Source organism: Accipiter gentilis, chromosome 31 (genome assembly GCF_929443795.1).
Source record: "Accipiter gentilis chromosome 31, bAccGen1.1, whole genome shotgun sequence".
Taxonomy (NCBI): Eukaryota; Metazoa; Chordata; class Aves; order Accipitriformes; family Accipitridae; genus Astur; species Astur gentilis.
Window position 1 is genome coordinate 19,833,143 of NC_064910.1, and position 14,460 is coordinate 19,847,602.

General features: G+C 41.3%; 1 protein-coding gene across 3 annotated transcripts; it reads right to left on the reverse strand.

The window, feature by feature from the left end:
* Positions 1 to 375: 375 nt before the first annotated feature.
* PIGA (phosphatidylinositol glycan anchor biosynthesis class A) lies at positions 376 to 10,002 on the reverse strand. Of its 3 annotated transcripts, none has more exons than XM_049834175.1 (6): positions 9,919 to 10,002; positions 8,962 to 9,394; positions 8,258 to 8,390; positions 6,871 to 7,003; positions 5,264 to 5,470; positions 376 to 3,552 (listed from the first exon to the last, which is right to left on the reverse strand). In XM_049834175.1, the coding sequence occupies exons 1-6, from the start codon at positions 9,973 to 9,975 to the stop codon at positions 3,289 to 3,291; spliced, it is 1,227 nt and encodes a 408-aa protein (XP_049690132.1). In that variant the 5' UTR covers positions 9,976 to 10,002; the 3' UTR covers positions 376 to 3,288. The 3 variants fall into 3 exon arrangements, with proteins under 3 accessions (XP_049690132.1, XP_049690131.1, XP_049690130.1); XM_049834174.1 differs by having other exon boundaries at positions 8,962 to 9,627; positions 9,919 to 9,965; XM_049834173.1 differs by lacking the exon at positions 9,919 to 10,002 and having other exon boundaries at positions 377 to 3,552; positions 8,962 to 9,847.
* Between the last annotated feature and the right edge of the window lie 4,458 nt (positions 10,003 to 14,460).

Genomic DNA, 14,460 nt, shown 5'->3' on the forward strand with positions numbered 1-14,460 from the left:
CGCACAAATATAATCTCCAGAGTTATGCCAGTGTTGAAGCAAGTCAGACTCTGAAAATAATCCAATCTGTTACGTTTACAAGAAAAATGCATAATTTCAGTACAAATGTAAATTCAGATGTAAATTTAGTTTTATTCCCTTAAAAAATATCCACCTTTTATCATCTGACTATGTCAAAAAATAATTAGGAAAAACTGTGGAAGTCAAGATACTACTGAGTGTCATAAAAGATGTACAGCAAATATGATGAGAGTAGCTTAAGCATAGCAAATCAACCATTAAAAATATTTAAATATTTTTTAATATAAAAAAGTTTGTAAAACCATTTTCTTTTGAGACTGATTGTTCTTGTATCTATTTACATGAAGTCTGTATTTAACTGGAGCATCAAAAAGATGCACTTTTACAATTATTTATTTATAAGCCTAAGCATGTATGAAAACAAGGACTAGTGAAGAGAAATAAGTATCAAAAGGAGAAAAAATAAGTTTATTTTAAAAAGATGCAGAAAAACTTGAGCACAAAAATAAGTACATTACAGTGTATTTACCTTCTTACAGATCTATCCACATCCACGAAAACACGATCTGAAAGACGAAGCTTACATTCATACTTTACTTGATACTTGCTCTGGTTTAACATACAATTTTCAGTTATCAAGATGCCGTCTATACTTTAATTCACAGTGTCTGCATACAATGTATTGGAAACACAATTGCTCCTTGTGCCTGCGGGATGGAATTTCATTGCAGATGAATAGTCCCTCCTATACAGAAAGTTTGGGAGTGTTCCCTCCTCCTCCACACTGGAGGCTCTGCTCAGTGCAAGACATTACTCAGTATCGCTCTCTCTTTGGTAACATTTTCCTAGTATTTCACAATGATCAAATGTTACCTGCAAGCACAACTGAAACATTTTAGATTTTTTAAATAGTTATTTTATTCATTTCTAAATATACTCGTTATGTCTGTTCTTTTATTATTGTGATTATTTTATTTAAACTTTTCCATTTCACCCACTGATGCTTTTTAAAACTAAATGATTCAGTGACATCAGCCCTTACTCCACTGCACAAGACCAGCGAGTGAACCAGTCCCGCAAAGAGTTATGTGTAATACAAGTTGCATTACTTGAGAAACAGCACAGTTGTAGTTAAACCAGTTATGGATTAAATTTTTGTGGCAGCTTGTGCAGAATAGTTTTTAATGATCATCTTTCTCATAAGAAGTCTAACCACCAGATAGTAATGAAAAATATCCATTCTTCATGGAAAGGTAAATAAAAGTTTTAGATAAAATGTAAATTTGTCTTGTAAACAAGATTATAACAAGGTTTTATTATATTATTCATAAGTAAACCGTGTTCCACAAAAGAAAAGAGAAGTATTTTGAATAAATTCTTACAATCCTGTCGAAAATTTGATGTGTGTTTCTAGATGTTGCAGGAAACCAAAAAGAGATAAATGAGAATCAACAAAATATTATTAAAAAAATATATAAAAAACTTTTCCCTGGAATGATAAACAGTATTTTTTTAAAAGTTGTTATAAACTTGAGTGTTTGGAAAAAAGAAAAAGTAACTTTGAAAAGTAAAATATTACCTTAATTCCACCCACTTAGCCATAATCTGTGTGGCACCATTTTAGCTGACCTCCACTTTTAATGTAGAGTTTGAAAAATTCAAATTCCAATACAATGCATATTGTACATTACATATCAAAGGCTAAAAACTCTAGTAAAAGAAAATAGACTTTGTATATGGCATTTATTTCACATTACCTTTCTGTGTTTCATGAAAATATGTTCAGTGAAATTATAAAATGTCAGATGTTAGGGTAACTATGTTTGTACACAAACAAGATGATATTGGCAGAAGTTGTGTTTTAAATACTGCCCTTCAAGGGTTTGGGAACAGTATTTTCATATTGCACAGTTTTAATATTAATACAGTGTCCAACACTACATAATACTCAGAGTCATAAAATAGTAAGATTTTTAGTCTTTAGTGATGCTTGAGAAAGAAATTAACCCAGTGCATTAGGCAGGGGCGGGGTTTAGAGGTGGGTGACACGAATGAGATAAATGCCTCCTCGCACATTGGTAAGTTGTGCTGCCTTTTGGCCCAGGTATACATTACTCAGGACTACTAACAGATGCAAGGAGCCACTTTTTATTTTTTTTCCTCTCCATGAAAAGCATACCTATTGGTTATTTCCATTTAAAGGATACCTTCCCAAGATTTCACTTGCAGTGTCTCTGATGTGGTCTAGGTGAAATCATGCATACTAAACACTGTCTGTCCCTCCCAGAGATGGGCTGAAATGCCATTTTGGTCATAACTAAGGGGAAGGCAAAAAAAAAAAAAAAGGGGGGGGGGGAGCGGAGAAGGGAGACAGAACGCGCAAGCACAATTGTGCTCACTAAGCCCTTCACAGGTTTCTCTCTCTCACACATGTGTGCACACACACGTGTTAACTTCACACTTTGGCATAGTCTGCTGGAGGAGTTTTCAGGCCTGAGCTGTTTCTGAAGGCTATATTATCTCTAAATAATATAATTTCTTCACCTAAGTACTGTAAAAAAAGCCACCACTATTAGCTTTGTAAGACTTTCACACATGTAAGTGAACAGGACAAATTTAGCACCTCTGAAAATACCAAAAATTCATTATGGAGTTTTGACTTAGCAACAAGATGATCCAATTTTGACTAGGGAAGAATTTCAAAATAACACTATGCAGGCAAAACACTGTCACTGGGACACAACTGCTAGAACTAAGTCTCTGAAACTTACATGATAATGGACTTCATGACTAATTTCAAGTGCCATTTTCATTTTAGAAGAGAAAAGGTGTGTTTTGCTGGGGTTTTAATTAAGTGTATTTAAACAGGTCTCAAAATAATAATCACAGTAAATATCAGGAATTAGCAGGGACTACTGTAAGCTAGTAATTTTTGTGTTCTGCTTTCTCAAATACCACTAAAGTTTACAGTCACTTTCTGTAATATTCAAGTGGTCGAGAAAAATCTTGTATTTTTGTCTCAAAGGCTTTTGACACATATAAAAAACCACACTCTCCTCCCAGCTTTAAGTGCAAAAGAGATCTCCATAAATCTGCATGAATCCAAAACTAAATTAAAACATCATCCTAAATTGAGGTAGCACATTTAACCAAGTTTCTTTCCAAGAACTTCAGAAAGAAACTGAAGAATTTTAAGAGTAATGTCTCTATCAGCAAGCATTAAAACCTTTAGTGACTGACATGTTCTTTCCTCTCCATTTGAGCATTTTAGGAGCTTGGAAGTTCTTCTTTAATTCCTCCTTTTTTCCCCCCAAAACACTGCTTAGTCCATGCACCTTTAGGTCCTGTGGCATCTATTGCAACATCAATAAGAGAATCTGGAGTCATCCACCTCAGAAAGGCCAAGAAAAGGAAGTTCAGAACAGCAAAAAGAGCAAAAATATACCCAGTCACTGGGCCACAGTGAGACATCAGCCTGTCAAGTCGCTCATCCATTGGTAAAACCACTTCATTTGCCACCCTGTCATACACCTAAATGGAGAAGAGACAGAAAGTAAGATCTTAAAACAATGTTGCTTCTACCTCAAAAATCAGGCAGTACTTTGTTGTCAGTGTGCAAAATAAATTATCTATTCCTAACTACTAGAGGGCACAAATATTACCGCCCAAAAAACTTTGCAGATTTTAAATGCTGATTTATGAGTACTGTTCTAGAAATTATTTAAGGAGAAAAAGGAAAAGAAACCTTCTGTTTTTATTTTTTTTACAGACCTCAAGAGTATTTCATTAAATAGGAAGACTGCATCATTTGTCGCTCATGTAATATTATATAGAGAGGGTTGGGGTTTTTTAGTTATTTGAATGGGTTCTAATCTTGTATTCACAATCAGTCACAGGAAAAGAATCTGAACATGCAATTACTAGATTTTCAACACAAAGATGGATGAACTCATAGATGAGTTGGCAAACTTCCAAATCTGTGTTTGAACAATCAAGCAAATCATAATAGTACACTGATTTTTATTTAAAGAAACACTAGTAATTCTTAGTAAAATTCTTAAAATTCAATGAACGTGAAAAGCAAATACATGCTACTCGTGACTTAATATACATATTAACTGCAACCACTAAAAAAAAAATTAAAAGTTATACAGTCCTGTGTTTCATAGAACAGAAACATAAATACCCACTAGACACAACTGAAAAGAGGCTTAAAGGATACAGAGTTTTTTCCTAGAGAATATTACAGACTTCATCCTATGGGTAAATTCACAATAAGCTAACACACAACTGTCTTTTGTATAATATAAGTTCCATGCAGACTTCTTCCAATTATACCAACATTTTCTTCACAGAGCTTTTGTGGTTTTGTTTTTTCTTATAATAAAGGGCTATAAAGAAAACTGAAATCTAGAGTAACTTCTATAAAAACTTTGCAATTGAAATGCTGCTCGCAGTTTCAAGTTATAGGAATTGTACTGACGATACTTGAAAACAATAAAATAAACTGGTTGTACATGATACTTCAAGGAGACTTGTAAGAGATATATATCTCAGTACACTACAAAGTAATTAAGTGGCATGTGATTCAGCTACTCTTTACTAAAACACGGGGACTGAAATCAGAAGCGACAGATCTCCACAGGCATTTATCACACTATTGCAGTAAGCATTCTTCACTAACAGCAGAGTTTTTATGCTGAAGTGCAGTTCTAATTGCAAAATACCATTTCAAAGGTGTGATAATTTATTTTCATTACATCCATAGCTTATGTAAATTCAACTATGTTCAGCCTACCAGCATTAAACTACCTCTCATAATTTTAAACCACTTGTTAGCAGGTGGCAGGCAAAACTTCGTCATGAACTCTGCCTTTTCATTTTCATGCATCTCATGCGGCATTTTTTCCAGTTATGCCAGAAAAGTTACTTAATGTGAAGACTGGAAAAAATATGTAAGTAGAAATGTAACTAAAGATCTAGGCTGTTCTTCGGAATATTTATCAGCAGTTAGGGCATAGAAAAAAATGCAGATAGGAAAAAACCCCACCTACCTAGGGATATATTTGGGGCAGGGGGGAAAGTATTGCCTGAAACTTTTTAAACCATGTATTTTTGAAAAGAAACACACTGAAAAATTACACTGAAAGATTACATAAAGAATGTACATAGTAATGTTTCAAAGAAGAAGCTGTTTCAGAAATGTACTTTAAGAGAATTTAAAAGAAGTGGTTATACATACTTTCTCAGTTCTCTCTGCTACATTCCTCCATGTATAAAATGTCTTCACTTTATTATGAACAGTTTCTGGAGATGGTAGTGTTCCTGATCTGAGCTGGGCAATAGCTTTTTCTAATCCATCACACAAAGATTTCACAGAAGGTTCACATAAAATAATGAGATTTTCTGGAAGCACCTCAGGAATCCCACCAACTTTTGTACTCACCACCTTCGAAAGAAACAAAAGAAATAGCACATATGCTGCATAACAATAAAATCGAGCAATGACACTGCTATTACACCGTTTAGATAGAGCACTTAAGAATGGGGGAAAAAAAAATTACAAGGAGTGGTTGCCATCATGCTTTGGGAATTTTACCTGTATGCAAACTAAAGGTCTAGGCCCTAGAAGAGACCTAGCATAGCAGATTAACTTTAACAATGTTTAGAATGATCCTTTGGTAGCATAATAAAACAGAAGACTTGGTCTAATGAGCGGTTTATGAGACATCGTTCCTAAAGTTCTTTGTCGTAGTACACGACTAAATATGTGTAACCAGATTTTGGACTTTCCATAGTCCCTCATGAAAACCATTACCTCTACTTGGGGAGGACAGTTTTATCACATCTGCCTTCAGTTTACGCTTTCTAGGCTACTGAACATTTACAAGAATTTCTTCAGAAGTTCAGTAATCTTAAATCTGAATTATTATTTTTAAAGGGAAATTAGGAACTACTAAGACTCACATTACACAATCATCTCTAAACAGCAGGCAACAACAAGAAAACTGCAGAACTTCCTCACCTCTAGAGAACAAAACAGATGACAGGGGAATAACGACCACAACTAGGTAGTAACTACTGTCAAAGGATACTGGAGCAGAAAAAAAAAATAAATTAAAAGAAGTCCCTCACATTTTCTATACTTCTTGTATATTAGACACTCTTATCAGTCTGTCTTTTAAAAAAAGTTTCTTTATATTTTAATGTGAAAATCTAAGATCTTTATGGCTGTTGATTTAACTTTTTTTGAGTTGTCAGGCCGAGTTGTAAATTAGCCAGAAAGGGCTTTTACTGGTTTTTCTCTCTCCAACTCTTATCTTGAATCCCTATACGGCAAGGCAAATACATCTTCAGTTAATACAAGAAAACAAATGTCAGTTCTTGGTGCAGGAAGAAAACAGTTCTAGCACAACGGTGTAGTCTGATAATTCATTATGCCTGACTGACTAGTCACCCATGCTCATGAGCTGTTTTTCTGCAGCTCCTCTTAAAGCAGTGTCAAAGTAAACCTTCAATGAACATCAACTACCCCAAAACTCTGTAAAGCAGTACATACAAAATAGCATTTTGGAGAGGCAGTCTGGTTAGTTCAGAGAACTGAGAGTTAGCAGATCTACATGTTATTCCCAATTCTGCACAAGTTTCTTCTGGGAGCTTAAGCAGTTTCGGTTAACCCTTCTGTCTCAGCTTCCAGGTGATCTGTAAATGGGGATAATATTTGCTTACCTTTGAAAAGACAGAGCCTCAGATGAAATCAAATGTTACAAACACATAGTATTTAATCATGAACTTTGTTTAAAATTGATACATGCATTCCAGATAGTTGAGTTTTTTGGGTTTTTTTACCTGTAAACCACAGCTTGCTGCTTCCACAATCGCCATACAAAAGGCCTCAGTGAGGGAAGTGTTGAGAAAAATGTGCCCCTGGACTAGAACATTTCTAACATCCTGGTGTTCCAAGGCGCCTAGGAGACGTACCCTGCATATAAGAAAAAAAAAAGAAAAGAAAAAAAACAAAGAAAGAAAAGAGATAAACACTAGATTTGGACTGTAATAATACGGTATGGTGTTACACATATTCTGAAAAACGTGCCAATGGATCACACTTATATAGTGAGAGAAGGAACACAGACACCTTTGTTCCGTTTTCTCTAAATTTTTCCAGCAATGAAGAAATAGAAGACTGCTGCTGATTTTCGCACTAAAATAAACTTCTGAAAATGAAGTCGGGGGAAGAAGTTGCTCTGTTTGTTTTACTGGCAACTGTCTTCAAAACATTGCTACTGAGCTTTCCAGTTCTATAAGAGAACATGGCTGCACACAGTTAATAATTAAGACTTGTCATCCTTTTTGATTAGATCTGTTATGTGACTCCTTCTTGATTAGACCTGTTATGTGACTTTTCAATGTGAGGTCTGATCAATCTCAGTCTGAGGTGGAAAAAATTATTTAGGGGACAATGATCAGGAGCTATTATTTTGAAGAGATACTGGGACACAGAAAAGGGCAAAATAAGAACGATACTAACAAACAATTTTATCAGCAGAATCACTGACTGAAGTACAGAACGGGCAACAGAAAACAGAGAAAAGGAAATAGAAAATTAAGAAGCTTGTCCTTGCCACATAAAACTGTCTCTGAACAACAAGAAAACCCCAAATACACAAATGTGTATGCATCACAAACATTTGAGTAACACAGTAGCACCAGGGAACATGTTCGTAGTACCACAGGAACACATACTAGATAAGCACTACCCTGAAGAATTTCACACTGAAATATTAAAATAAATTACTAGCAGTCATCCTCACAAGCAGCAGTGACACAAACTAGCTGTTTAACACCTTATGCCATATGGCAATATGCGATCCAAGCATCACGGCTTCAGAGAGCAATATGATATATTTATGTTTAAGTCAGCTTTTCTCCAACTCAAGTGAAGGTTCACACAGGGTCAATTTCTATGAATTAAGTTGCAGGATCACAGTCCAACTCCATAAGTCTTCAGGTTAGTGTCTGGTCTATCTGCCTTGCTTTCAATAGTTTTCATCTTCTCCAGCCTTAAGTTTTTGGTTGGTTGGTTTGTTGTTTGGTTGTGGTTTGTTTTTTTTTGGGGGGGGGGGGGGGGTGCGTGGGAGGGCCTGGTGTCAGGTTGTCAGGCAGAAAGGATGTTGCTGTTGTCTTCCCCACCCCTAAAGTACATTGAAGGGTCATAGGCATGCATGGAACAAACCTGTCATGTAGCTGGTATCTTTCCCGGACTTCTTCCAGTATGATTCGTTTTGGTCCTTCTCCTCCAACTAAGAAATGTAACTCTGGATATTTCTGACAGAGCTCAGGAATTATACCACTAAGCAAATCTATACCTAAGAGTAGAAAAGTTGGGGGAAGCCGTTATTGTATTTGATTTTAGAACTTACCATGATGTAGCCTACTGCTATAACTCTATTCAAGAGAAGGAAAAAAAAAAAAAAAGAAAGAAGTCTCTTGAAGACAGTTACACTGCTGAACACTAAATTCTGAAAAAAGACAACTTGTGCTCTACCAGGAGACAAATATGGGAGGAATAAAAAAAAAATAAAAAAATAAAAAAAACAAACACTTACGGTGCTGTTGCTTGAGTAAATAAAAAACCAGTTAAAACATTTCTAACAGAATACATAGATTAGGGCCTAAATCTTATCCCCAATATAAGCCAAACCTTCCGTTTTAAAAATTTCAGTATCTTCATTCAGTACTACAAAAGAAATGCACCACTGAACCCAACACGCGCAAACTGAAACGTACATTTCTTCTTCCTGAACATACAGACGCAAAAGCTCAGAACCACCACATACCACAAACACAGCATCAGTGGTACCTAACCAAGGCCCTTCTTACCGTATCCTAAAGAAAAAAACCAAACCAACCTAAAGTTACGTTTCACCCCCCCATTACCTTTTCTGTAAACGAGCCTGCTGACAACAACGATTGTTATTGTACCGTCATCCCTCTTCGACGGGTCTGGGGTGAAGTCAGTGGGGTCAACAGCGTTGGGGATGACGGAGACGATCCGTGGGTCCAAGGCCGCTCGCAGCACTGTGTTCTCCTTGCTCGTGTAGGAGACGCAGATGATGTGGTTCGTGTCGCACAGGGACACCGTCAGCAGCTTGTTGGTGAGCACTGAGCTGACATCCGCGAACCCGAAGAGGGAATGGTCCGTGAACACCGTCCGCAGCCCCATGGTCTTGGCATGGAAGAGGGCGTCGTGGGCCATGGCGGAGAAGGAGCTGTGGGCATGGACGACGGTGACCCTCTCCCTCACGAAGATGTCCCTGAGCAAGGGCAGGCTGTGGAAGAGCGTCGTCGCCGTCGACTGGTTGTACATGACCTTCAGGGGCAAGTAGTAGACCTTCAGCCCGTTGGTGAGGTAGCGGACCCCTTTCCGGTGGCCGTAGGCGTGGGTGACCACCAGGACCTTGTGGCCTCGCTCGATGAGGCACTGCGACAGCTGGTACACGTGGCTCTCCACGCCCCCCATGTTGGGGTAGAAGAAGTCCGACACCATGCAGACGCTGTGGGACACCCTCGCCGGGCCCCCGGCCGCCATCCCGGGCCCCGCTCCTGCCGGGGGGGAACCACAAGGCGCCATCACTCGCCGGCAGCGGCGGCCGCTCCGCCGAGACCCCCGGCCCCCTCACCGCCGGGCCCGGGCCCAGGCCCGGCCATCCCTCCCGCGCAAGCCAGACCAGGCCGCGCCGCGGGTCCCCGACAGCGCCGGCGAGGCACCCCCGGCGGCGGCGGCGGGTCCTTTAAAATGGCGATCACCCCGGCAACCGGCGGACGCCTCGAAGGAGTTGGAGGGCGAGGGGGGGGCGACGGGGGACGCGTGCGTCCACGCGTCTGTGGACGTACCTGCCGGCTGCCGGCGCTCCCCCGGCGTTTCTCGGCGCTTCCCGGCGCCCGACCCATTTCCGGGCACGGCCGCCCGGTCACCACGGCAACCGGGCGACTATTCCCCCCCTCCCACCTCTCTCGTCACGCAGCGGGGCGTTCCCGCCCTCCAGCCTGTCGCAGCGACGCCGCAGCCAATGGCCGCCCGGCGAATGCGTCACGCGGGAAAAGAAGCAGCCAATCGGGAGCGGTGGCGGGAGCGGGGCGGGTCCTAGGGCGCGGCGGCCTGTAGAGGCGAGGCGGACATGGCGGCGGGCAGGGCGGCCGGCCCGCTCCCGGTGGCCTGGCCCGGCTCCCGGGCGCCAGGGCAGTGCGGTGGCCGCTCGCCTGCAGTTTGCCTTTGTTGTGGCGGGGAACCAGCCTCGGCCGGTCGCTGTCAAAAAAAAAAAAATGTCCCGCAAAACCAAACCAAAAAACTTGCACAAAAAAAAAAAAAAAAAAGCGCGGTCCAAAGGGCTGAAAAAAGCGAGTGCGTGCTGTAAAGCCATAAAATTGCCTGAAAACTCCAAAGGCTTTGCCGTGCCCCCGGCAGAGACCCTCTTTCAGTGCGCTGTTTGGCTCAGTCACCCCTGGAGCTCTGGAAATGTTCTCGAGCCTTTTGCCACCAGTGCTGGAAGGTTGCTCTCTCTAAATGAAAATAAAAATACCGTGATTTTCACAGCCGGCTCTGAGGAAGGCGGCTGGGTTGTGTCAGTTGTGCTCTCACACCCCAGGCTGGCACCGCGTCGCTGTTGTTTCTGGTTTTCTCAAGGAGCTTTGCAATCTGCTGCCGGCAGCTCCAGCACCGACCCGACCACATTCGATTGCCAAGAAAGATGTTGCCTCACCAGGCAAGGGTTGTTCATGCCTCTCCTGTAGGTTCCCCAAATTATGTTCGGCAGCTACTTCTGGCCAAGATTTCTGATAGAAATTTTGTCAGATTTGGTTCTGTCGACACTCCTATGCAAATACGTGTGTGGTGAGGGCCCGTACAAGCTGACCAAGATGGCAGTGCTGGCTGGATTCCTGGTGAGGTTGAGGCTTGGACAGACGTGGTTTGGAGGGGCTGATCCCAGGAAGGACCAAGGAGGACATCAGGCACTTCGTTCTGGGGACTGAAAAGCGTGAAAGACGTTAGTGTGCTGAATAAGAAAAAATATTGCTCACTGTTTGAATTTTCTCGTGTTCAGAAAGGTGAGACCGGTATTGGCAAATCTGACTTCATCATCAGGTGCTCCTCCGGGGTGGGGTGGCAAGAACCTGAATTTCAGGATGAGAAGCTGAGTATGAGGCCAGAAGGGGGGAGGCTTCTCACCTGCAGCAGCACGTATCCTGCTGTGAAAGAAGAGACCAGGGACCAGGGGGCCACAGGGATCCTAGTTCTCAGAAGAAACTGCAGCCTGGATGTAAAGCAGCTGCCTGAATTTACATCTAGGGAAAAAAAAAAAAGTAGTGCCAGGAGAAGGAGGGAAGCACTTGGAGGTTCTCAGCTGCAGCACCCCATGATGTGGTAATCCTGGTAAATCCCTGGTAAATGACAGTGGCGACCTCCCTTGGTGTCAGGCTGCCCTGAAGAATCAAGCTGTACTAGTCACTCCAGTTTTAGCTGTCAGAAAAACCATGCTTACGGTTTTAACTGATGATTATTTTTTTTTAGACTAGCTTTTCTTGTGTGCTGTCTAGAGAAGTTGTAATTCTAGGTATGCAAGCTTAAAAGATCCAAAGAGAAACCGTAACTGGTGTACAACATAGCAGCCCCTCTCTTCAGTGAAAGACGGAGGATTTGACATGTTCCGTAAGCTGATGCTGACCGACCACTGTGCAAATCTAGAATACTGGCACTGACCCACAAAACCTTCTGCAGGACAGATCCACTTAATGTCAGAAACCTCTTTTTATGCCACAGCAGTTGTGATTTTTTGTCCCTCTATGTTTATCTGAACTTTGGAGAGGACTTGGCACTTTTGCAGCAGCTGGCCATAGACTCTGAACTCTGTCTTTCTGAAGGAGGTCAGGAAAAGTATTGTGGCCAAGCCTTCCTGCCTTTGGCCCGGCATGTTAGCTGTGGTGGCCTGACATCTGTGTTCTTCATTAAGGGTGTCTAGTTGTGCTTAATGTCATACCTGTCGGTGGTCCAACTCAATCCTCCTGTATCAGCAGTCTCTTCCCATTGTCACGTTCAAACGACCTTGAAAAATTTGTCTACCAAGGGGCCTAGGAAAGAGCTTAATGGAAAGGAAAGGAGTCTTTGCCACTGCGAAGCTGGCAAAGGTGCTGCTAAATTTTCTGTCCATGGCTGGTTCACAAGGATGGGGTACCACACACTTTTCGTTGGCTGTGGTGTTCTGTTGTTTATTCATAAGATTGTCACTGATCCTGGGCAGATCCAGAGTCTGTCCTGACCTGATCTGAGGTGAAGCCATTGTGAAGGGACCAATGCCTGAAGAGAGAATAAAATTTTCTTCCTTTCTAAATGCCTGAACTCAATGCATTCACTCCCTCATTTAGAGCACGTACAAGGTCAGAGTGAGACCATGGGATATGTAAAGTAGAGAGTAAAGATGTTAAACCAGTGACAGCAGAGTAATTATTGCTTCCAAGCCTGGTCCTTGAATGCTCCCTAAAGCACCCTCATAAATCGAGTTAATGGAGAGAGAAGATGGACGACACTTAAAGAGACTCCGGTGGCTTTGTTCTGGTAGCAGATGCCGTCTTGCCTCATGAGAACACTTGGTGTTCTTGAAAATGCAGGAAAACTTTCTGCTGGGTACTGTGCTCGATCAGCTCCCTCTCAGCCTCCTCTCAGGCTGAATTTGCTACTCTGTCCTCAGCCTGGTGGACGATGTTTCTTCTATTGCATGCCTGCCTGGAGCAAAAACTATCACTATTTGGTGAAGTGGCTTTGCTGTGTGTAATAAGCTGGTGTATTAAATTAATGCATTTATTTATGGGCGCCTGGCCTCAGAGTCCTTCCCGGTCCCTAGCAAGAGCAGTCGTCACAAACAAAACCTGGGTGCTGGCTGTCTTCTGCCTTCTCAGCCGAGTCAGCGATCCAGCTTAAGGGCTCTCCAAATGGGGCGGAAAACATTCCTGGGTACATAATGCAAAGTGATGGCTGTGCTCTCCCTGACACTTGAAATCCGTCAGAAGGACTGGTTACCTTTGTACTGGCAGACCTAAGGGATATCCGTCCTGCAGCCAGCATACCACCAGCATCAGCTCTAACAAGTCATCTGACTAATTTGACAGAAATGCAATTCTGCCTGTATCTGATCTGGATCAAATGAGATAGAGTAACACACAGATCTGGTATCAGTTATTATGAAGCCTCAGCCTGTTGACCAGGCTAGACTTGGTTTTACTTCCTTTTCTCAGCTTTACTAGATTTTACTGTCTGTTTAGTTGCAGATCTAAATGTCTGTTTCTGCAGCCCTGAGGCCATATCAAAGTGCTTTGGCATTCATGCATCAGCTGCATTAGAAGAGAAGGCCTTAGAGGTCTTCTGTTTGTACCTTTAAGACTGTACTTGATCAACTCTTTTAAAAAATCCTGGGAATTTATGTCATAGAGTCAATACAAACTTAAGTGCCAGAACTCTCAGATGGGTTTCAGTATTAAAATGCTAACAAAATGGGTTTAACTGAAAGTTAAACAAGTGTAAGGACTTCCTAGCGGAGGGGGAAAAAAGGTGTGGTGACAACAGCAGATGGAGCTGTTGGAAACTTAAAATGCGTTTGTCCTGGTGGAGATACAAAATGTTCTGGGTGTAAAGCTGAAGAACCTGCACCTGGTATGTGTTATTTCCTGCTACTAATGCTCCTACCACAAGTATGCTCCAGAACATTATCAGCGCTGTTCTCTTTGTTCATGATGCTCCCCCATTAGTGTAGTACCTGCCAGCTTTCTATAGTTTGAATTAAAAGAAAACTGAGTTTCTTATAAAACCTAAACATGAACTATCCAATATTTTGATAGTTTATATCCAGATTTAAACTGTAAAGCAAGAATAATTCATTGTAATTATACTTTAAGATCCATGAAATGAAACAAGGGTTTCTTTAAGTTGATAGTGTTATTGTAGCTTTGAATATCTAAAGATAAAACCAAGATAAGGTCCACAGAGGAAGCAGTATTTTTTATTTGACTTTTAGAATTGGCAAGAGTCAGAGAGGCTTCCAGGCACGCAAACCCTTCTTGAGGTTTGAAACAGAAGCCACAGATTTCCAGCTTTGTGCAGGTTGGAAACTAGTGCTCTGAGTTTAATTTAATTAATGTGGAGCAGAGCAAGGTGATAAGGTGATTGGCCTCTAGGGGACGGGTAGAAAGGCATAGGAATTATTACCTATGAAATCTTCAGGAGTGAGCTGTGGGTAGTTTTAAAATGGGATGCACAGGGAAATGGCAGATCAGAGAGAGCGGATGACTTCAAAAGGATTTTCATGATAGGCCTTCATAACTGAGCTACAGGAAAATATTGCAGTTTATTATAGAGACAACATTGATAAAAAGTGTTGCATAGTTCTT

Excerpts from the sequence above, each read along its gene's own strand:
- PIGA (XM_049834173.1), bottom strand. The coding sequence starts at position 9,655 with ATGGCGCCTTGTGGTTCCCCCCCGGCAGGAGCGGGGCCCGGGATGGCG. Across the intron at positions 8,391-8,961 it reads CAGGCTCGTTTACAGAAAAG|GTATAGATTTGCTTAGTGGT; the intron begins GTAATGGGGGGG and ends TTCTACTCTTAG. Across the intron at positions 3,553-5,263 it reads TAGCAGAGAGAACTGAGAAA|GTGTATGACAGGGTGGCAAA; the intron begins GTATGTATAACC and ends TTCTCCATTTAG.